The 25,386-nt window shown below is 41.3% G+C and overlaps 2 protein-coding genes across 12 annotated transcripts in view; one reads left to right on the top strand and one right to left on the bottom strand.

The window, feature by feature from the left end:
- INPP4B (inositol polyphosphate-4-phosphatase type II B) overlaps nt 1–25,386 on the bottom strand; it is a 910,826-nt gene that overhangs the window by 259,451 nt on the left and 625,989 nt on the right. The window lies entirely within an intron of this gene.
- LOC140849774 (uncharacterized) lies at nt 12,709–14,983 on the top strand. The gene is made up of 2 exons (XM_073238100.1): nt 12,709–13,923; nt 14,017–14,983. The coding sequence occupies exons 1-2, from the start codon at nt 12,729–12,731 to the stop codon at nt 14,253–14,255; spliced, it is 1,434 nt and encodes a 477-aa protein (XP_073094201.1). The 5' UTR covers nt 12,709–12,728; the 3' UTR covers nt 14,256–14,983.

Raw genomic sequence — 25,386 nt, 5'->3', positions numbered from 1 at the left:
GCACTTAGATTTTTAGCATGCATAATACATGAGTGATTAAGGGTCTTTAAAAATCTGCCTTTAAAATAACTCCCCTAATGCTTCTTAATGAAGTATTCAATCTCACATGCTGAAACAAACAAACATATTTAGAAGATTGAAGAAAGGGGGATGTAAAATGGTTTTCTAACAAAGAGCAATTTAATGACACTCCTCCTCTAAACTTCCTGACCACTTACTGTACCATCCTTAGTAGAGAGGGAAAAAAAAATCTAGAAATGTTAAACAGCAACATGCAAATAACTCCTCCACTTGGGAATGCCACAGAGTTACAAATGAACAAATGGCTCTGTAAACATCTGGGGTAAAACCATCATTAGTGCTGCCAGTTTTTGTGAATATAAAGTAGTCCTGGTGTGATGCACAGGGAACATCAGCTTCTGAGACATTGTTTGCATTTAACCCATCTATACATGTAACTGGGAGGTGAAAATCTCACCCAGCAGGGAAAATAAAAAAGGTCATAAGCAAACAAACGGAGATAGTGAGGGAGTGAGTACACCCTGAGAAGGTTTCTGGTGAACAGTTACCTGCCAAATGCTAGACTCACTTAGGATCTGCAGAAGTCAGGTTCAATTTAAGAATGTATAAATGAACACACCTCTGTTCTGGCTGCAATTTACAAATGTCAGAAGCCATATAATACTTACAAAGCAATACTCAAGTAAAGCTTTTCAGTAGTTGACATCATTACTTACACACCTTTGAGTTTAGTCCTGGGTTTTCTCTTCACTTCCCATCCTGAGCTCACCGTCAGCATTCCAGCCATTATTATGGGATTCAACTACCCCGTTTCTGAGGAGCTACTATAATTCTGTATTTCCAGTTCTGTCCTGAATTCCTGGTCTAGAACTCCAAATTCTTTTTGCCCTGATACCATTTTACATTCTTTAAGTTTGAAACCTACCTCTTCCTTTCCTCAAACCTCAACTCACATCAGTAGCATATCATTTGCTGAAGACCAAAACCACAGAATAGTCCATCTCTACCTGTGCCATCCCTCTACCTTCCAGTAAGTTACTAAGCCCCCCTGGTTATTCCTCTGTAATGTGTTTTACACATGTCCCTTCCCAGTGACAACATCCCAATTAGTTTCATCACCTCTCACTATACCCTTGAAGAACCAACCTATTTCCTGTCTTCCAGTATCTTTCTTTTCCAATTTACACATGTCAGGTTTCCTTCTTAAAGCCCTGCTATTACTATTTTATGTTCTTTCCTCTGTTAAAAATCCTTAGACATTGCCTAATACTTACAGAGAGAGCCTGAAGTATAGCTTATCTTTCAAGATCTTATATCAGACCTCAGCAAAGGTTATGGACAACCCAGGATTTTTGGTTCAAACTAATCCACATCATCACATACCATTAAATAATGGAGTATGGCTTAGTGGAAAGTTCAGTGAACTCTGAGTAACAAAATTATTGGCTATGTGTTGGTTCTTTATAGTAAAAGCTATGTGACCATGAGCAGGTAACTCAGCCTCTATAAAGATTTCCCAGCTATAAAATAGGGAGACAGCAAACCATCCTACTTATGTCATAAGATTTATATGTCCAAAAATAAAAGATCTTAGGTCTAAATATAAAAATGCTTTAGTGTATGGTAATGAGTACTATAGTTACTTAGTCTGGGGCGCAAAGCTTCCAGAGTTTATCGTAATTATGTTGACTATCAGTTTTTCAACTAATTGGCTTGTAGATTCCTCTTTATTGCTAAAAACAGTACTATCCAAATAGGAGTAATTCCCCCAATACAGATAAGCTAAAACACATCTTTCTTCATGACTCTATTAAAAATATATATACTAAGTTATATTTGGAAACTTGTTGAATCAATGCTAAATATAATGTATAAACTATGTCTTGAATGTAAGAAATATCCTGTTAGCAAAGTGAGAAAACAAGATTGGCATCGTGTTAATGTCCTTGCCAGGATTCACAGGCAACCAAAATTACATTAAAATTAATAAGACACCATGATCTTCCTATTGGTAGACAAAATGTTGCAGGCCAGATGGGAGTAAGCACACTCTACCCTCTTGTGACCACTGACTATATCTGTAGAACCTGGACAGAATACACAGAGCAGCTAGCTATTTGAGGACCCAATGTAAACAGCACCAGGAATACTGGGGAAGAACAGAATTTCAAAGTTTTAAACTCAGCAGTGAATTCACCATTTTCCCCCCTCTCCCAATCCAAGCACTACACAGCCCCAGCCCAAAGGTGTGCAGATAAGACAGCGCCAAGAGAAACCCTCTAGTTCTGGTTCAAAGAACAGGAAAGAGGTCTTCTGACACTCAGAAGAATAGAGAAATCCATTTTCTCTTTTCTTCTCTTTTGTGTCCCAGGCCCTAAGTTATCCAGTGGTGGCAGCAACAATAATCTCAGCAAGAAGAACTGCAGGAGCCTAAAACTATGAGGCAGGGGAAGGTTCTGACTGGAGCTGAGAACCCATGAGCGTGGGGTGAATGCCTTTACTTTTTATCTTTCTCTGTTCTTTGGACTCTTTGTTCCATAAGAAGATACAGTTGCATGGCAGAGAGAAGAAAATAAAATCCTCTCTTTGGAGAATCAAAATGGGTAAACAGGAAACAGGAACGTGCGGGGAGAGTGTGAAAAGGAGGGAACTCAGGGAAGAGATTTCTTTTTTTTTTTGAAAAAAGTTTTAATTGAAATATCACTGATATACAGTCTTATATTGGTTTCAAGTATACAACACAGCAGTCCAACAATCGTGCATATTATTAAACCTTACCCCAAGTACTGTGGTTACTATCCACCAGTCACTTCTCAGAATTTATGAGTCTACTGCTAATTTATTAATTTTGTTTTGTTTTGTTTTATATTCCACAAACAAGTGAAATCACACTTCTTAGTGTTGACAAATGCCTGGGCTCATCCCAAGCTGTGCATGCATGGATCTAGACAGAATATCAGAGACTTGGAGAAATAATCTATGGACTAGACCAACCCCCTGACCCCAATTGTCACCTGGCTGACAAACATGAAGGAAAGTCTAAATAGACTAGAAAAGTTTTGAGAACAGAAGTGATATTGTAACTTCTGTACAGGGTTTCACAGGCCACAAGATGACACACAAACACCTAGCATGAAACATTAGAAACTGAAAATTTTTAAAATATTTAGTGTTGATCCAAAACAACACAAATCTAACAAAAATGTGGAGGATCTATATGCTGAAAACTGCAAACGATACAGAATAAACCAAAGTTCTAAATAAATGGTGAGACATACTGTGTTCATGTTTTGGAGGACAACTTTATAAAGATATTAGTTTCCCCTAAGTTGATCTATAGATTAATACAATACCAATCAAAACCCCAACAAGTTTTTTTTGTAGATATAGATAAGCTGTTTCAAAAAAATTATAAGGAAAAGAAAATAGAATGCCCAAAGTAATTTTGAGAAAGAAGAGCAAAAATGGTGAAATTTCATCTACTAATTTTAAGACATACTCTAAATCTTCAGTAACTGAAACTATGTGGAATTGGTGGGAGGACAAATATTGATACATGGAACAGAAAACAGAGGCAATATGGCCAATTATTTTTTGACAAAGTTAAAGTCAGTTAAATGGAAAAACAGTAGTTCTTTCAACAAACAGTATTGGAACAATTAGACTTTCATTTGGGGCAAAAAAATAGTGAAACTGTGCTCAAACTTCATGACTGAAATAAAAGTAAAATGGTTTGCAGATTTAAGTGTAAAACATAAAAATACAAAACTTTAGAAAGAAAACAGGAGAAAAATCTTTGTAAACTGGGTTCATAGTGTTCTAAATATAACACCAGAAGCATGATCTAAAAAAGAAAAAAATACTAATGAATCAAACTTCATCTAAATTGACTTTTTTCTCTGTGAAAGGTTTTATCACACAAATGAAAAGACAAGCTTCAGATTAGAAGAAAATATTTGCAAGTCATATAGCTGAAAAAGAACTTGTGTCCAAAACACATAAACAGCCCTCAAAACTAAACAGCAAGAAAATTAACAACTTAATTAATGAATGGGCAAAGTTAAAACTATGTGTCTTAAAAGAGGATATACAGATAGCAAAGTAGTCCATGGAAAACTGCTTGACATCATTGGTCATTAGGGAAATGAAAATTAAAAGCACTTTGAGATGTCACTATACACTTTAAAATGGCTGGGGAACATGCAGAGCAACTGAAACTCTCATATACTGCTGGTGGGAAGAAAAGCATGGCAAGTTCAGTACAGACTTACTCTAAGACCCAGAAATTCTAATCCCAGGCATTTACACTAGAAAATGAAAACATTGGGTCACAGAAAAACCTACATATCACTATTTTAATAGCTCCATTCATAATCACTCCAAACTGGAAATAACCAAAATATCCTTTAATGTGAATGGTTAAACAAACTGTGTTACAACCATCCTGTAGAATACTACTCAGCAATTTAAAAAACCTATTGACACACACAACTTGGATGGATTTTAAAGGCACTAGACTAAGTGAATAAAACCAGCTCAAAAGGTGATATACTCTATGTTTCAATTGACATGACTTTCTCAAAAACAAGCAGCTATGGTGATAGAGAGCACAGACTGTGGCTCCAGGGGTTGATGTGGGTGGAGACATGAATCTAAGGGGCAACAGGAGAGAGTTTCTCTGTGGTGACAGAACAGTTCTATATCCTGATTGTGGTGGTGGTTACATGAATCTATATATGTGTTAAAATTCATGGATAGAACTGTGCAACAATAAAAAAGTCCATTCTTTTGTAAATTTACGAAATAAAATAAATGGGAAAGGACTTGGGTATTTTTTCTGATAATTAATAACAAACAGAAGCAGCCATTTCATCTGGGAATTCAGAAACCAAATTATTAAAAGGTTATCCTCTCACATGTGAACCAAGTCTTTTAATTTCTGGCAACATTTGTTTGCAATGGCAGTCAATTGTCAATTTATCCTATACTGTATGCTCTCAAAATATATGTTGACACAGAAATGCCATATGTGAGAGGATAATTTTCCACTTGAACAAGGGAGAGCATTTCATCAGAGATTGGAGATGGAAATGCTCATGCAGGAGGTGAGATAAATTTCCAAAGTCAGTGACCCCTGTTCATGGGAAAAACCAACTGGCCACCTACTGTCTAAAACTGCTCATATTTAGTCCTACAAAACAGAAACTACTGCTAAGGCTTTTTGTTGGGTTGATTTAGTTAATTATATCTGTTTGTTTGAATTTTATTACTTTGTGTAAGAGAATGAAAAAGACTGAAAGGAAAATAGCACTATACACATTAAGTAGAGACTATTGGGAGAATAACAGAATAGCAGCAAGAAGGGTATTATAGGAGATGATACATAGACTGCTGGGGAAACCTGACTTAATGAAGATATTTTTTAAAATCAAAAGCTATACACATTTTTAAGACCAGGTAAAAACAATACTGATAGATAGCTAAGCAAAATTTTCTTTTCTTAACTAAAAATGGACTTGGCCCTACAGCAGAAACTGTAAATGTCACAAAGCCAATCAAAAATATTCTAAGACATTTTGAAAGCATTCCAAAAACAACAGGCATGGACAATTAGAGGACTCAATTATTAAAGAATTAACATTAAGTACTAGTGATGGGTCAATATTTAATATTGAAATTTTGAATAATATTTATTTTATTTGAGTTTTTGTCTGTGTTTTGGGGTTTTATGTCAGACCTTTAATAGTGGGAAATACTACAAAGATATATTTTCTAAAAGCTAGCATTTAAAGGTCAAAATTATAGTGTATGAACATAATTTTGGGGTACAATATATTTCAAACCTGTGTAGTAAGAAATTCACTAAGCTTTGGATTGCAAAATGAGGCATACACTCTGAAACCAAGCAATTCTAGTGCCTTTATTTTTATGCTTAATTGGATTTGGATTTGTTTTAAATCCTTCTGTTACTAAATTTAAAAATCTTGTGGTTTTTAAAATATTTTTTCCTCATTCTTCTTGACTACAGCAATATTTTTAACCAAAAAAAGAATTTCCAAAATTATAATTTCCAGAGAAATATAAAAATAAGGTCAAAATAACAGAAAATAGTAATTCATCCACAAGCATTTATTAAGCACCTACTATGTTTTAAGCACTATTCCATGCACAAGAATACAACAGAGACCAAAATAAAAATCCCTGCCTTCATGGAGCTTGAGTTCTCATGGTAAACAAATAAATAATACATCAGGATATGATAAGAATGTAGAAAATGTTATGTAGAAAAGTTAAGTAGGGTATGAAGGTAAATGAGTGCTGGGTTGGGCTGCTACTTTATAATCAGTGGCTGGGAAAGGCCTCTCTAACACGATGCCACTTGAACAAACAGCTAAAGAAAGTAAGGAAGTGATCTGTACGTCTTTACTGGGGGAAGACTGTTTCAGGCAGGAGAAGCAGATGTTCAAAGGCCTTACAGTGAACAGTCCCCATATTCAAACAGAAAGCAAAGATGCCAATGTGGCTAAAACTGGGAAGTGGCAAAGAAACTACTAAAAGGCTAAGTCACAGAGGAATGCATTTGATTTGTAATGCTGCATAGCAAGTGACCACAGACTCAGGAACATAAAGAGCACTCTTTTACCATCTCACCACATCTGGAGGTCAGAAGTTCAGCCAGGTCCTCTACTTGGGGTCTCACCAGACTGAGGTCAAGATGTAAGCAGAGCTGCATTCTCATATGGAGGTTCTCAGGAAGAATCTACTTCCTAGCTTATTCAGGATATGCGTATAATCTATTTCCTTTTGTGGCTGTATGACTGAGGCCCCCATATTCTCATTAGTTATCAGCCAGGACGCTGCTTGGCTCTACAGGCAACCACTAGGTTCTCACCATGTGGCTCTCTCCATAGATGGTTCACAAGATGGCAGTTTGCTTTTTCAAAGCTAGTATACCTTCTCTCTCCAGTCTGCCAAGATGGTGTCTGTTGGCAGCCGCGCTCAGAAAATAGCGCCCAGTGCAGGGCAGCCGGAAGGCCCCGAACTTCCTAATGACAAATCATCCCACACCACTAAACTACATGCTAATTGCGCCTTGGCATAAGGACCAATGAGACCCACCAAATGGTTATGCTAATAAGGCATATGGAGCCGCACCAACCAGGTCAGAGCATGAGAACTATATAAGCAAGCCTCTCCTTCCCCTCTGGGTCCTGCCCAACTCATTTGTTTCACAAAGAGCTGAAGAATAAAGCTTTCTGCAGAAGAATCCTGCTGTTGTTGCATGCTGTTCTTGCCGGCGAGGACAGGGCACGCGACAAGTGGTGCCGAATCCCGGGAACCAGAACATCACCGGCACAGGGAGGACCCTTCAGACATCTGGAGAGGATTCAGAACTGCAGGTCAGAAGAAAGCCCGGAGGGGTAAGTTCCGAGAGGCCCCTGCTTTTTAGGATGATGGTTGATGGTTCTCTGTAAATAAGGAGGCACCATGGGGAATGCACCGTCATTAGTCACAGCGCTGCAGACAGCTTTCAAAGAGCGAAACTTGAAGGTCTCCAGCAAAGTCTTAGGATCTTTTGTGAAGGAGATAGACCGTGTGGCCCCCTGGTTCATTTGTTCAGGGTCCCTCTCAATCCCGAGCTGGGACAAACTGGGGAAAGATCTTGATAGAGAGGAGGAGGAGGGTAGCCTGAGGGGAGGCACCAGGCCCCTCTGGAAACTGATTAGAGCTTCTCTGCAAGATGAGAGATGTGAAAAGGTAATAAAAGAAGGTCAGAGAGCATTGACAGATATCCAAGAGAGCATGTCAGAAACGGAACGGGAAACAGAGAGCGCGCGCGGCCGAAAAAAGGCCACAAAAACGAAGGTAAAGAAACCTCAGAGTGAGGGAGAAAGCCCGCCTAGGGCAAAAGCGAAAGAGCCCCGAGAAGCGAGTGATGATCGCCTCGGAGAAAATAGTAAATACCCCTGGAAAGAGTTGAGGGACCTCCAACTCTCCAATAGGGAATCTGAGGAGGAATTAACGTCCGCAGAGGAAGGGGAAGAGAATAAAACCGCAGAGTGCAGAAGTAAGGGAACCAGCAAAGTTGAAAAGCGGACCAAGGAAAAAATGAAAGCAGGATGTCCCCCGACGCCCGTTGCCCCGCCACCTTACGTGAGTGGCGCACTCTCCTTTTGCCACCCAGATACTCTTCAGGCAATTAGACAAATGTTTCCTGTATTTGAGGATAATGGCGTACGCTCTCACCAGCCCCTGAGCCATAAACAAGTTAAGGAGTTAGCAGAATCCGTTCGGGCTTATGGAGTCAGTGCTAACTATACCATAGCACAAGTTGAGAGATTAACAGAGACAGCCATGACACCCACAGACTGGCAATATGTAACTAAGGCATGCCTTTCTAGTATGGGGCAATACATAGAATGGAAGGCATTGTGGCATGATATCAGCATGACCCAGGCACGCGCAAAAGCGGCCGAAGGACAGCCTGCGTGGTCATATGATATGCTGACGGGCCAAGGACAGTGGGTAGCCAACCAGACCGCCTTCCCCTTACAGGTATATGCACAAATAAACACGTGCGCCGCCAAGGCATGGAAAGCCCTCACCAACAAAGGAGAAGTATCAGGCAATTTGACAAAAATTATTCAGGGGCTGAGCGAGCCATTCTCTGACTTTGTCGCTCGTATGATGGAGGCCGCAGGCAGAATATTTGGAGATCAGGAACAAGCAATGCCCCTAGTGGAGCAATTAGTATTTGAACAATGTACCAAGGAATGCAGACAGGCGATAACACCCTGGAAACAAAAAGGGATACATGCCTGGTTGAAAGCCTGTAGAGAAATAGGAGGGCCACTCACCAATGCGGGCCTAGCCGCGGCCATATTACAGAGCCACAAACAAGCCAGGATCACTAACAGAAGTATCAAATGCTTTCAATGCGGGAAATTAGGACATATAAAGAGAGAGTGTAGGAGCCCAGCTTCAGAACAAACAACCCAAAAGACCCCTGGGTTGTGCCCTAAGTGTAAGAAAGGCAGGCATTGGGCCAATGAGTGCCGGTCTATTAAAGATATAGAAGGGAAACCCTTAGAACTGCCAAAAAACGCCCAGAGGGGCCCCCGTCACCAGGGCCCGCAAATATATGGGGCAACCAGCACGCAAGTGTCATTCGGGAACAACCAGGCCCCCCAAGGAGAGCCACTTCAGGTTCCGCAGGATTGGACATCCGTGCCACCACCAGAATAGTGTTGACTCCACAGATGGGAGTTCAGCCTATCCCTTCAGACTTTAAAGGCCCACTACCACCAAATACCATTGGGTTACTCCTAGGGCGCTCTTCTGCTGCATTGAAAGGCCTGGTAGTTCATCCCGGAGTTATAGATCAAGATTATGAAGGACAGGTAAAAATCATGTGTTCGGCTCCCAGAGGAATCTATCCTATATCCCCGGGAGACCGCATAGCCCAGCTCTTAGTTTTACCTAGTCTCCACGCCAATTATCCTGCTACCAACACGGAGAGGGGAGAAAGGGGCTTCGGCTCCTCTGACTGAGATTCAGCCTTCATAGTATTAGATTTAGCAGACAGACCAAAATTAACTCTTCAAATAGAGGGAAAGAGCTTTGAGGGAATCCTAGACACTGGAGCAGATAAAAGTATTATCTCTGCAACCTGGTGGCCCTCCAAGTGGCCTGTGACCCAATCCTCACATTCATTACAAGGTTTAGGATATGAGTCAAGCCCTTCAATTAGTGCCAAACCATTGAAATGGCGAGCCCCTGAAGGACAAGAGGGTACAGTCACCCCTTATGTACTCCCTCTACTGGTCAATTTATGGGGGAGAGATGTCATGAGAGACTTAGGCCTCAAACTCATTAATGAATACTCCACCCCCGCCCAAGGCATGATGATGGACATGGGATACATCCCTGGCAAGGGGCTGGGGAAACACCAACAGGGACACATAGAGCCCATCCTGCCCAAAGTAAAGAATGACCGTCACGGCCTGGGTTTTTCATAGGGGCCATTGAAGATGCCATGCCCATACCTTGGCTCACAGAGGAGGCCGTATGGGTTCCTCAGTGGCCCCTATCCTCTGAAAAATTAGAAGCAGCTCATTGCTTAGTGCAAGAGCAGCTCCAAGTGGGACACCTAGAACCCTCTGTGTCCCCATGGAACACACCCATATTTGTAATCAGGAAAAAGTCAGGATCATGGAGGTTGCTTCATGATCTGAGAGCAGTAAATGCTCAAATGAGAATGCTTGGACCCGTACAACGGGGACTGCCACTCCTCTCTGCCTTACCCAAAGAATGGAAAGTGCTCATAATAGATATTAAAGATTGTTTCTTTTCTATACCTCTAAGCTCCAAGGACAGGGAAAGATTTGCTTTTACTTTGCCAGCTATTAACCATGAACAACCCGATGCCAGATTTCAGTGGAAGGTCCTCCCTCAAGGAATGGCAAATAGCCCCACCATATGTCAACTGTACGTTCAGCGAGCGCTAGACCCAATTCGTAAGACCTATCCCACGCTAAAGATCATCCATTACATGGATGACATCCTTCTTTGCTCCCCACAACCAGCGGAAATAGAAGAAGCATATATAGATCTCACTAGATCCCTAGAAAATTGGAGACTGAATATAGCAAGCGAGAAGGTCCAAAAATCTAGTGTTAGCAAATTCCTAGGAGCAACCATTTACACAGATGTAATTTGCCCCCAAAAGCTTGAGATAAGACATAATCAATTGCGAAATTTGAATGACTTCCAAAAACTCCTAGGGGATATTAATTGGTTGCGCCCATACTTAAAGATACCCACCACTGAATTGACTCCACTATTTAAAACCCTAGAAGGAGACCCACAACTAACGTCACCGCGCTCCCTCACACCTGAGGCATTACAAGCCATTCGCAAAGTAGAACAGGCTTTGATGACAGCACAATTAAATAGAGTGCAATCAAATGAACCCTTTGAGTTGTGTGTGCTTCCCACCCCGGAGCTGCCAACACCAGTTTTATGGCAGCACGGCCCACTGATCTGGATCCATCCCCAAGCCTCTCAGGCTAGGACAATAGAGTACTATCCGGCAGCCGTGGCCAAACTTGCTTTGAGAGGAGTAAAAACCTCCATGACACATTTTGGAGAGGCTCCAGCTAAAATTATAACCCCTTACAGCGTAGAACAGATACAAGTATTATGTGCTATGAACGATGATTGGGCCATACTTGCTTACAGTTTCTCAGGAACCTTTGATAATCATTTCCCTAAACATCCCCTCATCAACTTCGCCAAAAATCATCTCCTAGTATTTCCTCGGGTCACTAGCCTAACCCCGCTGCCTCATGGAAAAACAGTTTACACGGACGGGTCTAAGACAGGCACAGGTGCCTATGTCCATGATGGCAAAGTTGTGACAAAAGGCTACACGCCTGACACTCCACAAATAGTGGAATGTCGCATAGTCTTAGAGGTCCTACAAATCTTTCCTGAACCTTTAAATATTGTGTCTGACTCCTGTTATGTAGTTAATGCAGTCAAATCTCTAGAAGTGGCCGGGCTAATCAAAGCGTCCAGCCCAGTAGCCACTTTGTTCAAACAGATACAATCAGCACTACTTCATAGGCAATCTCCTTTGTATATAACTCATATCAGAGCACATTCAGGCCTTCCCGGGCCTATGACCCAAGGCAACCACCTGGCAGACCTCGCAACCAGAAATATAGCTTTTCCCCTGCTAGACTCTATCACCACAGCTTCAAAATTCCATACACAATTTCATGTCACTGCCGAAACACTGCACAAGCAGTTTAGCATAACCAGGGCCGAAGCTAGGAACATTGTCCTTAGCTGCCAACATTGCTGCAGCTTCCTTCCCACACCTCATGTTGGGATCAACCCCAGAGGTATTAGGCCTTTACAAGTTTGGCAAATGGATGTGACGCATATTTCGTCTTTTGGGAAACTGAAATATGTACATGTATCCGTGGATACTTGTTCAGGAGTCATCTTTGCCTCCCCATTGTCAGGAGAGAAAGCTTCCCATGTCATCCAGCACTGCCTTGAGGCTTGGAGCGCATGGGGGTTACCACAGATTCTGAAAACAGACAATGGCCCAGCCTATACCTCTACAAAATTTGCTCAATTTTGTCATCACATGGGGATAAAACATATCACTGGCCTTCCCTACAACCCACAGGGTCAAGGGATTGTGGAACGCGCGAACCGCACGCTCAAATCCTATTTACTTAAACAAAAAGGGGGAATTGAAGATATACCCCCCACACCAAAAACTGCCATAGCCCTAGCACTTTTCACTATAAATTTTTTGAATCTGGATGCTCAAGGCCATACAGCAGCGGATCGCCATAATCAGTGGCCAAAAGACCCACAAGAACTAGTAAAATGGAAGGACGTGTTATCTAACCAATGGAAGGGCCCGGATCCAATCATAATCAGATCCAGGGGAGCTGTGTGTGTTTTCCCCCAGGGTGAAGAAAATCCCTTCTGGATCCCGGAGCGCCTAACGAGGAAAGTCCTAAACAAAGGAGATGACTTCGCTATACCTCCTGACCCTGCTCCTGACACTGGAGACCCCGACTCAGGGAGTATTGAGATGGGGAATCCTGTCTGCCTTTCCTAAGCCTATGCCTGTCCGTTTCAATGCAGCCGTTTTTCCGCGCTTTTTCACTACCAATGCTAGTATGAACTTGCCCTACTTAGTTAAAGACACCCTAGTAGCTCCCCTGGGAGAAAACCGATCCTTCGTAACTAATGGGTCATTATGCTTCACCACTCAGAATCTAGCTGGCTGTATCTCCCTGAAACGGAGGAAATACGGATGGTTCAGTGACATAATTCTAGAGGCCAGTAGCCTCCCCGTTATGTCAGCTAAATTTGAAGGGCCTAATAAGGAAGGGAGCCCGCCCTATAAGAACATGACTATCCACCAGATGGTTCTCTGGATCAATGGCACATTTGTACACTCTCCCAGGAACAATTCCACCAACAGGCCTCGTCAACCCAAATATGCCTCCCATTGTGTGGGCGACTATGAGGGAGAGCTGTGGCCCTGGACTGACTGTCAGTCAACTGTAGTAACGTGGGCAACTGAGAAGCAGGAGTTTACCATCTCCCCAGATATGGAGGGACGGCCAGCCAATGAGGCTTGGTGGCCAGTAAAGGTGCTCGAAGGCGAGTTTCGTCAGCAGCTGAGCATGAACCCCTTCCATAAATGGATGCTGTGTGGAGTCAATGGCTCGTGTACCGACCTCTCCCCCTTTTCCGCCCCCCAGGGTGGGGGAATCGGTGTAAAAAATATCACCTTTTGGTGCGAGAATAACCACATGCGCGCACACTGGAACATGATCATGACCCATAACAATGAGAACTACACGTGTTCAGCAAAATCAGGTCCAGAGTCACCTAATTCCCTTTTTCCACCTTCTCCAGTATGCGTATACCCCCCATTTCTGTTTATCTTATCCAATAGTAGCTTTGACTCCTGCTCCAATGAAACCTGCTTTCTGTCTCAGTGTTGGGATGCGCGTAACTTTACCAATGCTTTGGTAGTCCGCATCCCCCGTTGGGTCCCTGTTCCCGTAGACGCCCCTAACACCATGACTCTGTTTCGAGAAAGGCGCGATTTCGGTGTTACAGCCGCCATAGTGCTCCTGATCTCTGCGACCGCGGTCGCAGCCACCGCCGCTGGTATAGCTTTAGACACCTCCATCAAATCGGCTACAGAGCTCAATAACCTTGCAGCCTCAGTAGCTTCTGCCCTGGACCAACAGTCCACACTTGATGGCAAACTGAAAGGAGGAATAATGATCCTCAATCAACGCATAGATCTCGTGGAGGAACAAATAGAAGTGCTCTGGCAAATGGCCCAATTGGGATGTGAGCGGAAATATCGTTCGTGCCCTCTGCATCACTAGCATTCAATATAAAAATTTTACATGGGCAGCTAATCTGTCACGAGACCTGTCCCAGTATCTTTCAGGAAACTGGTCCCAAGACTTCGATGGGACACTAGAAGAGCTGCGGCGAGAAATTATCCACATCAACTCCACCCGTCTAGATATCTCCGTAGCGGAAGGACTCTCTTCCTGGTTCCTCAGAGCTCTCTCCCACGTCAAGGAGTGGGCGGGCATGGCTGGGATGGGCGTGTTCCTGCTTGGAGGTCTCATGCTCTTACTCTGGTTGTTATGCAGACTCCGCAACCAACATAAGCAGGACAAGGTGATCCTTGCTCAAGCCCTAATGGCGATAGACGTTGGCGCCTCTCCCCAAGTGTGGCTCAACATGCTTAAGAAGGAAGCTCGGCTTTAGCTTGAGGTAGCTCTTGCACCCTGATCCCATGTGGCACTGCACCAGGCCCGAGTACCTCAATGCTTAATCACAGCTTTCTTTAAGAAGCTCATGGTGCAAGAGGGTTGAGAAAAAGGGTCCAAACCCTTTGTACCAAGCGGTCCCAACGCCAGCCAGAGGATGCGAGGCAAAGCACTGCAAGAGGTCTTGGACCCCTCTGAGAGGCATGCCTGACTGCATAGGGGTAGATGCCCAGAACCCCTCTCCAAAAAGGGGGCATCAGGAAGTATGATGGAGGTCAGGCCTCTGTCTCCGCCTCTGCTGGCAAGTTCCGCCTTGAGCTTCTGTTAGACAAAAAAGGGGGAGATGTTGGCAGCCGCGCTCAGAAAATAGCGCCCAATGCAGGGCAGCCGGAAGGCCCCGAACTTCCTAATGACAAATCATCCCACACCACTAAACTACATGCTAATTGCGCCTTGGCATAAGGACCAATGAGACCCACCAAATGGTTATGCTAATAAGGCATATGGAGCCGCATCAACCAGGTCAGAGCATGAGAACTATATAAGCAAGCCTCTCCTTCCCCTCTGGGTCCTGCCCAACTCATTTGTTTCACAAAGAGCTGAAGAATAAAGCTTTCTGCAGAAGAATCCTGCTGTTGTTGCATGCTGTTCTTGCCGGCGAGGACAGGGCACGCGACAGGTGTCTCATACAAGGCTTACACCCCAGCCACCTAGGTATAATGACAGGAGTGACTATCCCATTACCTTTGGCATATACAGTAACCAAACAGAAGGCATGACTTCCCCATCATATCCATAGGTTCCTCCCACACTCAAGGGGAGTGCATCATGCAGGGCATGTGCACCAAGGAGGTGAGACTCAAGAGCCTTCTTAGCATTCTGCCTACCACAACTAATGGTGAAAAAAATAATCTGGTGCCCTATAGGCCACTGTAAAAACTTTGCCTCTTAGTGGTGGAAATACAATTTCCTGAGATGGGAGGACTGTGAGGAAAAACATGATTTTAGGGTAAGGAGTGGGCAGCAGGCAGGAGTAAGGAGTTCAGTTTTCAAATATTTTAAGCCTGAGAGATTTATTTAAAGTTCAAGTAGAGATGTCATTAGGTGGTTGGATATAAGAGTCTATAATTCAAGGGGTCCGTCAAGGCTAGAGATAAAAATATGGGAATCATCAGAATATAGTTGATATTGAAAGATTTGAGACTGGATGGAAGTGAGTGAATGAAGAGTGAAACAAGCTTTCCCAGACTGAGATATAGGACACTTCAACATTTAGAGTTCAGGGTGATGAAGAGCAACCTTCAAAAGAAACAGAGGAGGAGTGGCCAGCCTCTTAGTGATGGCAAGAAAAAAAAGAAAGTCTGGTAATCTCAAATAACAAGTGAAGAATGTGTATTAAGGAGGGAATGATCCCCTGTGCAGATATGCCGAGGAAGAGGAACACTGGGAATTGCCTGTTGGATTTAGCAAAATGAAGGCCATTTACTCTGAATGTGGTAAAAGAGTTTAGGTGAAGTGATAGGGATGAGGCCTCATGGGAATGGGTTCATAAGACAATCAGAGCAGGCAAAGGAGAGACAGTTCTTAACAACAGTTCTCCTAGAAAGAAGAACAAGGAAATGGAGGATAGGTTAGGAGAGGTGGGAAATTCAGCAGCATTTTTTATGCTAATAGACATGATCTAGTAGAAAGGGAATCATTTATGATACAAGAGTAAAAAGGAATAATCACTGGAGTAATATTATTGGATACACGTAAAGAGATGGAATCTAAAAGACTACTGGAGGGATTCTCTTTAGATATGAAGGGGAGTCCATCTATAATGACAGGGAAGAAGGCAGAAAAATGCTGGTGGGTTCGTAAATACAGCATGGGAAATTGTCAAATTCCTCTTCTCAGTGAAAGAGAAACCAGACAAATCAGCTGAGAATGAGGAAGAGGGTAGATATTTTAGAGGTTATGAGAACAAGGAGTTGTACAATAACAAGTTGAGGAGAGAAGGAGAGCAAATGGACCAGAGAAATACAGTAAGACTACAGAGTGGTGGTGAGGGCCCCCATGAAGTCAGGGGTCACGAATCCAGATGAAATTTGTAAGCATGGAAATAAGGGTGTCCCAGTCCATGTAGCTGCAGTGATGCAACTATGGGAGAGGTGAACAAAGGGTTGGATATAACCAATTTTTGCTGTAGTAGCTTTTATTTTTATTTTATTCACTTATTATCTATGACTCTGTACACAACTAGCTATCAATCTTCTTTCTATCTATGTCTGCATCATCATCTACTTATATTTAGCCAGGGACTATAGTAACAGGAGACAGGCACATAAATTGAGAATATATGTGAGAGAATTGTTTCATGACTTCTCAATGAAGGACCATGGAACCTCAACTGGATAAGAAGAGTAGATATATAGAGAAGAAGATCATGAACGGTAAAGGCATGACTTTTGGATCAATGACTTGGTCCAGTCAGAGAGCAACTAGAAGGAGCATACAGGAAAGATATAAGATGGAAATTAGAAAATACAATACTTAAAATTAAGCCTCTGGATGAGTGGGATTAACGACAAGATCTACGGGACGTCTCAGGAGTGGGTGCAGAGGTGAGGGCAGAGGAAAGCCTGAAAGGCAGTAAACTGACGAGACCATCTGTGTAGCCCCTAGATCACAGGAAGCACATGAACGGTGCTGGAGAGAGACAGAGTGAGTCGTGAGTTAAAGTCCTCATGAAACTAGGGGAGATGACACCTTTAGGTGGCCCCAGTAATGGGGGGATCCAATGGTGTGCTTGAGGCCATGAGCTAAAGTCCAGGGACAACACTAGGTATGAAGGGCAGCCATGTGGCAGGTCTGCAACAGGGAGCCAGCTTCCAGTTAAAGAAAGGGAAGTGATTAAAGACAGGGAATGGGGTTGAGAAGATGCCTCAGTATCAGAATAGAGCTGAGGAGCAGAGGGTACCATGGCCAACCCAGGGAGTACACGGACAGGCAGGATGGCGGGTGGCAGCCATGTGGGCACGGGATGACTTGGAAGGCCAGGGCTTCTGTGTGGCGACCCATCACCTGAGAATGAGGACTGGTTACTGCCACAATAAGGAAACTCAGTTTGGCTGGGGCAGCACTCATTTTAAAACACTCTAAAGAACTGAAATTTCCCATTTTCTGATTTTAACTTGTTATGCTACACAGTCTAACACTGCATTACTAAATCATCAGTAGTTATTGTAGAGGTCAAAATGTGACTGATTCACAGACAAAGCAGTCTAGATAGAACAATCATGATTCCTACGACCTTTTTTTTAGAAGGAAGAAAAATAATTAGAGCAAAGTTCAAGTCACCCTGGTATATGGAAACAGTATTCTACTTTTATTCATGCTGAATATATTCTGAGGATAAGCAGAACAAATCAAATTTCCTGCACCAGTTTTGCAATGTAATGTGCATAAGAACCATCCACTTTTTCTCCAAGTACCTCCCTTTCACAACATCATTTTAAGATTTCTGATGTAAAAGACTATATTTATTAGTAATTAAAAGGTCCTTATCACATCCCTAAAAAAGAATCCATATAAGAAAATGAACTGGGTTTTGGTATTTGTCAGGTCCAAGTTCTAACAAGGAATAGAAACAAAGTAAAAATTAAAAGTCATAAGATTAAAATGTTCAATTCAAGAGTGATTGCTGTATATCCTTTGTAAATTTTTGAGAACTGAATTGACATTTGTGTTCCAAACAGAAGTTTCACTAGCTTTAAATAACTCTAGATGTAGCTATTTTTCTATTTTATTCTAAGATAAACTTTCAGAACTCACTATCAGAACTGAATAAAATTGGGGAATGATTAGAGGAGGAAATAAACTTAAGTATCACCCAATTCATTCTGTAGAGACTGAGGCCCAGAATGGTTAGGTGACAGGTCTGATGCCACCTCACAAGTCATCAGCAGTCCTGGGATTTAATTAAGTACAATAAAAATCAGAAAGCCACATCTGACTTTTAAAATTTATTTCTGAAACCCAGAAGATATAATGGCAATAACATGTATTTATTTATTTGCAGCTTAGTCAATGTTAATTTTCCTTATCTGAAAAGTTGTCAAAGATTATGATGGTTTTGGTTTAGTTCTCAGTAGCCCACTCCTAAGCTCTCAGGAAGCTTGTCTTCTAAGCTTCCAGGTTTTTCTTCTGTGCAAGAGACATTTGGGAACAATTCTGCCTTTTCTTTTTAACTCCAGTTTTAGGTTTCTTCGCATAGACTGGACTCTCTCATATGGCAATACGAACTTTCTTGTGTATCTTCCTCATGTCTGGAGTTCCTTCTTTTGAGAGATTTGTTTCTTATAAGCATTATCATCTTCTTCCATTGGCTACACATGTAATCTGCAAGGTCCTGATAAACGACACATTTCCAAAGTACTTCTGCATTGAATTCCTTGCTTTCTAACTCACGACCAGGGAATCATTTGGTACTATGAGAGTAGAAAAGCTTCTTGCCACAGATCCCTTCAGAGCCCCAAACACTTTATTTCCAATGGCAGTCCTAGGAGGGAATGCATCCAAATATAAAAAACTTCACATTATCATTTGGAAATTCATGAGGATAAGGTGCCCACATTGTCATATCCCCTTCTGTATGGGTACAAACAGTATGACAAATGATACCTCTATAAGATCCATGAACTATAATCCTCTATTTGGATTGACTATATCTAATTTCACCCTAGATTACAGAATTTCCAGGCACATCAATCAGCTCCACCCTCTTGCTGCCTTCTAATTTTCATGTGATATCTCTTGAAGTAGAACTTGTTCTTGACAACTTATTCTTGAAAACTTCATCCTGCACAACAAAGACTCCTGTCTCTGGCTCACTACAGACCTGCCACAATGGTGGTAATTTTCACAGTTTAATTCTTACTGGAAACCAGAAAACACAGTCAATAAAATAGTATGATTTTAAAGTCTATTCAAAGAACACTATCACAATCTAGTAGCTGCTTTGTCTGCTCAGGCTGTCATAAACATATAATAGCCTAGATGGCTTAAACAAAAGAAGTTTATTTTCTCAGTTCTAGAGGCTGGAATTGTGAGTTCAGGGTGCCAACATGGTCAGATTCTCCTGAGGGATCTCTTTATGAGTTTACCCAGCTGCTTTCCTGCTGTGTCCTCACATGGCAAAGAGAAAGAATAAGCTCTCTGTATTTCTGCTTATAAATGCATATTAATTCCATCATGAGGGCCCCAACCCTTATAACCTCACCTATAAGGAAAACATAAGTGCCTATGCCCAGGATCCTCACCTGACCCTAATCTACTTGATGATGTATTTAGCCTACTGTGTAAGCTAATGCTTACACATCCATTGGCAATGAGTCATTATTGTTAGTGTTACTATATAAAGAGTTCTGTCCAGTGTTTGGGGCAGAAGAGAGCCTGGAGCAGAAGGACAGCCTGGAATAATAAAGCTTGGTATAAACCCTTTTGCCCCTGCAGTGTTTGGTTGTCATATTTTGGTTTCACTGAATCCAGAGTGAACTCCAGAGCTGGGAACCCCCTCCAGCCCAGAGCTACATCATCTAACCCCAATTACGTCTCAAAGACACTATCTCCAAATAACATCACAGTGGGGATTAGAATTCTACAGATTAATTTGTGGGGGATACAAACATTCAGTACATAACATTATTAAGCTTTTAACTTTAGAAATTATCAGAATATAACTTACTATGGTTATTATTAATTACTTTTGCTTTATTCATAGAGGGCCCATTTGAATTACATTCACAGATCTCTAAATTTTACCTTAACATGACTTTGATTATTGAATCTAGATAATCTTCCCTGAAACAAGTTTTTTATTGCATTCCTATTGATTGCTTTGCCTATGAATTATCTTCTCTCTCACTCATTCAATTTTTTTATTTTTCCTGCAACTTACCAGCATTGTGGTATTGGGCAATTTACTTAACAGTTCTAATATTAATTATTTCATCTACAAAATGATGACAGGATTATGAAGAAAATGGGATTAAATATGGTGGCATGAGAGGAGAGACAGAGGCTTCCTCCTAAAACTGGATACAATTAGAAAATATAGTTGGCACAACTAATCCAGATAAAGCAACAGGAAAAGGGGCGGTGTCAGACTGCACACACCTGGAGAAAAGAGCAGACCTCAGCAAACAGGGTAATGAAACAGAGCTGTGACTCCACAGGACCTGAGCCCTTCCCCCACTCCAGCTCACAGGCAGGAAGAAGAGAAATGGAGCAGGGAGGGAGGAAGGCTTGGGACTGCTGAATACCTAGCTCTGGAGATCTGCTCTGGGAGCACAAACCTACATTTCATGGTGCTTTTATGAGACATGCATGACTATCGGGTTGGAAAGTTAATACAGGCAGAGTTCCTGGGGAGAATGAGATTCTGGTCACCTGTGGAAGGCAGGGATCCATATCTGGCTGCTCTGGGACAAAAACTTATACCTGTGTGACCGGCCCACTGGCTGAGGCAGTGGAGACAGGCACAGCAGCCAGGAGGTGGGGAACAGCTCTTTCCACCCCCCAGGTACCAGTACTGCTCCCCTGCGACCCCTGACATTGCTTCAGCGCTGAGCAGCTCCAGAGACTACAGCTTCTGGACACTAGAGGGCGCCATATACAAACATGAAACGCCAAAGGAACCTAGTCCAAAGTAAAATTATTAATACAACTCACAAAAAAGATTTAAATGATATGAACCTCGTGACTCTTCCTGAAAGGGAGTTCAAAATAAAAATCATCAATATTCTAATGGAGGTACAGAAAGACATCCAAGAACTCAGGAATGAATTCAGGTCAGAGATCCAATCGTTGAAGAGCACGATGGAGGGTATTAAAAGCAGGTTGGATACAGTGGAAGAGATAATACATGAAATAGAAACTAGAGAAGAGGAATACAAAGAAGCTGAGGCACAGAGAGAAAAAAGGATCTCTAAGAATGAAACAATACTGAGAGAACTGGGTGACCAATACAAGTGAAACAATATTCGCATTATAGGGATACCAGAAGAAGAAGAGAGAGAGAAAGGGATAGAAACTGTCTTTGAGGAGGTAGTTGCTGAAAAATTCCCCAATCTGGGGAAGGACATAGTCTGACAGGCCATGGAGATCCACAGATCTCCCAATACAAGGGACCCAAGGAAGACAACACCAAGATATGTAGTCATTAAAATGGGAAAGATCAAAGATAAGGATAGACTGCTAAAAGCAACCAGAGAGAGAAATAAGATCACACACAAAGAAAAGCCCATCAGGCTAACATCAGACTTCTCAGCAGAAACCTTACAGGCCAGAAGAGAGTGGCATGAAGTATTTAATGCCATGAAGCACAAGGGCTGGGAAACCAAGATTACTTTATCTGGCAAGATTATCATTTAAATTTGAAGGAGGGATTAATCAATTACCAGACAAGCAAAAGCTGAGAGAATTTGCCTCCCACAAACCATCTGTACAGTCTATTTTGGAGTGACTTCTATAGACAGAAGTGTTCCTAGGGTTGGATAGCTGTCACCAGAGGTAGTAAAACTATGGTAGGGAGGGTGGAGCAGCTGATTGTGTGACAAATGCAAAATTAAATTAACTATCCTCAAAGTCAATCAACGGATAGACAAAAAGTACAGAATTTGATACCTAATATATAAAGAATGAAGGAGGAAGAAAAAGGAGGAGAAATAGAAAAGAACCTTTAGATTGTGTTTGTAACAGCATACTAAGTGAGTTAAGTTAGACTCTTAGATAGTAATGAAAGTAACCTGGAACCTTTGGTAACCACAAATCTAAAGCCTGAAATGGCAATAAGTACATACCAATTGATAATCACCCTAAATGTAAATGGACTGAATGCACCAATCAAAAGACATAGAGTCACTGAATGGATAAAAAAACAAGACTCATCTATATGCTGCTTACAAGAGACTCACTTCAAACCCAAAGACATACACACACTAAAAGTCAAGGGATGGAAAAAGATATTTCATGCAAACAATAGGGAGAAAAAAACAGGTGTTGCAGTACTTGTATAAGACAAAATAGACTTTAAAACAAAGAAAGTAACAAGAGATAAAGGACATTACATAATGATAAAGGGCTCAGTCCAACAAGAGGATATAACCATTACAAATATATATGCACCCAACACAGGAGCACCAGCATACGTGCAACAAATACTAACAGAACTAAAGGAGTAAATGGAATGCAATGCATTCATTTTAGGAGACTTCAACACATCATTCACTCCAAAGGACAGATCCACCAGACAGAAAATAAGTAAGGACACAGAGGCACTGAAAACACAATAGAATAGATGGACCTAGTAGACATCTATAGAACTCTACACCCAAAAGCAACAGGATACACATTGTACTCAAGTGCACATGGAACATTCTCCAGAATAGACCACGTACTAGGCCACAAAAAGAGCTTCAGTAAATTCAAAAACATTGAAATTCTACCAAACAACTTTTCAGACCACAAAGGTATAAAATTAGAAATAAATTGTACAAAGAAAGCAAAAAGGCTCACAAATACATGGAGGCTTAACAACACGCTCCTAAATAGACAATGGATCAATGACCAAATTAAAATGGAGATCCAGCAATATATGAAAATAAATGACAACAATACAAAGCCCAAACTTCTGTGGGACGCAGCGAAAGCAGTCCAGGCATATTTAAAGAAGGAAGAAAAAACCCAAATGAATAGTCTAAAGTCACAATTATAAAAATTGGAAAAAGAAGAACAAATGAGGTGTAAAGTCAGCAGAAGGAGGGACATAATAAAGATCAGAGAAGAAATTTAAAAAAATTGAGAAGAATAAAAGAATAGAAAAAAATCAATGAAAGCAAGAGCTGGTTCTTTGAGAAAATGAACAAAATAGATAAGACTCTAGCCAAACTTATTAAGAGAAAAAGAGAATCAACACACATCAACAGAATCAGAAACAAGAAAGGAAACATCACGATGGACCCAACAGAAATACAAAGAATTATTAGAGACTACTATGAAACCTATATGCTAAGAAGCTGGAAAACCTAGAAGAAATGGACAACTTCCTAGAAAAATACAACCTTCCAAGACTCACCAAAGAAGAAACACAAAATCTAAACAAACCAATTATCAGCAAAGAAATTGAAGCGGTGATCAAAAAACTACCCAAGAACAAAACCCCCAGGTCAGATGTATTTACCTCAGAATTTTATCACACATACAGAGAATACATAACACCCATTCTCCTTAAAGTTTTCCAAAAAATAGAAGAGGAGGGAATACTCCCAAACTCATTCTATGAAGCCAACATTACCCTAATACCAAAACCAGGCAAAGACCCCACCAAAAAAGAAAACTGCAGACCAATATCCCTGATGAACGTAGATGCAAAAATACTCAACAAAATATTAGAAAGCCGAATTCAAAAATACATCAAAAGGATCATACACCATGACCAAGTGGGATGCATCCCAGGGATGCAAGGATGGTACACACATTCGAAAATCCATCAACATCATCCACCACATCAACAAAAAGAAGGACAAAAACCACATGATGATCTCCATAGATGCTAAAAAAGCATTTGAAAAAATTCAACATCCATTCATGATAAAAACTCTCAACAAAATGGGTATAGAGGGCAAGTACCTCAATATAATAAAGGCCATATATGATAAACCCACAGCCAACATCATACTGAACAGTGAAAAGCTGAAAGCTTTTCCTCTGAGATCGGGAACCAGACAGGGATGCCCACTCTCCCCACTGTTATTCAACATAGTACTGGAGGTCCTAGCCATGGCAATTAGACAAAACAAAGAAATACAAGGAATCCAGATTGGTAAAGAAGAAGTCAAACTGTCACTATTTGCAGATGACATGATATTGTACATAAAATACCCTAAAGACTCCACTCCAAAACTACTAGAACTGATATCGAAATACAGCAAGGTTGCGGAATACAAAATTAACACACAGAAATCTGTGACTTTCCTATACACTAACAAAGAACCAATAGAAAGAGAAATCAGGAAAACAATTCCATTCACAATTGCATCAAAAAGAATAAAATACCTAGGAATAAACCTAACCAAGGAAGTGAAAGAGCTATACCCTGAAAACTATAAGACACTCTTAAGAGAAATTAAAGAGGACACTAACAAATGGAAATTCATCCCATGCTCTTGGCTAGGAAGAATTAATATTGTCAAAATGGCCATCCTGCCCAAAGCAATATACAGATTTGATGCAATCCCTATCAAATTACCAGCAACATTATTCAATGAATTGGAACAAATAATTCAAAAATTCATATGGAAACTCCAAAGACCCCAAAAAGCCAAAGCAATCCTGAGAAAGAAGAATAAAGTTGGGGGGATCGTGCTCCCCAACTTAAAACTGTACTATAAAGCCAAAGTAATCAAGACAGTTTGGAACTGGCACAAGAACAGAGCCACAGACCAGTGGAACAGGATAGAGACCCCAGAAATCAATCCAAACATTTATGGTCAATTAATATATGATACAGGAGCCATGGACACACAATAGGGAAATAACAGTCTCTTCAACACATGGTGCTGCCAAAACTGGACAGCTACATGTAAGAGAATGAAACTGTATCACTGTCTAAGCCCATACAAAAAAGTAAATTCAAAATGGATCAAAGACCTGAATGTAAGTCATGAAACTATAAAACTCTTAGAAAAAAACATAGGCAAAATTCTCTTGGACATAAACATGAGCGACTTCTTCATGAACATATCTCCCCGCGCAAGGGAAACAAAAGCAAAAATGAGCAAGTGGGACTTTATCAAGCTGAAAAGCTTCTGTACAGCAAAGGACACCATCAATAGAACAAAAAAGTATCCTACAGTATGGAGAATATATTCATAAATGACAGATCCGATAAAGGGTTAACATCCAAAATGTATAAAGAGCTCACGCACCTCAACAAACAAAAGCAAATAATCCAATTAAAAAATGGGCAGAGGAGCTGAACAGACAG

Source organism: Manis javanica, chromosome 5 (assembly GCF_040802235.1).
Source record: "Manis javanica isolate MJ-LG chromosome 5, MJ_LKY, whole genome shotgun sequence".
In the NCBI taxonomy this organism is placed as follows: Eukaryota; Metazoa; Chordata; class Mammalia; order Pholidota; family Manidae; genus Manis; species Manis javanica.
The sequence above is the reverse complement of the archived record's forward strand: the minus strand, read 5'-3'. Positions and strand labels throughout refer to the sequence as shown.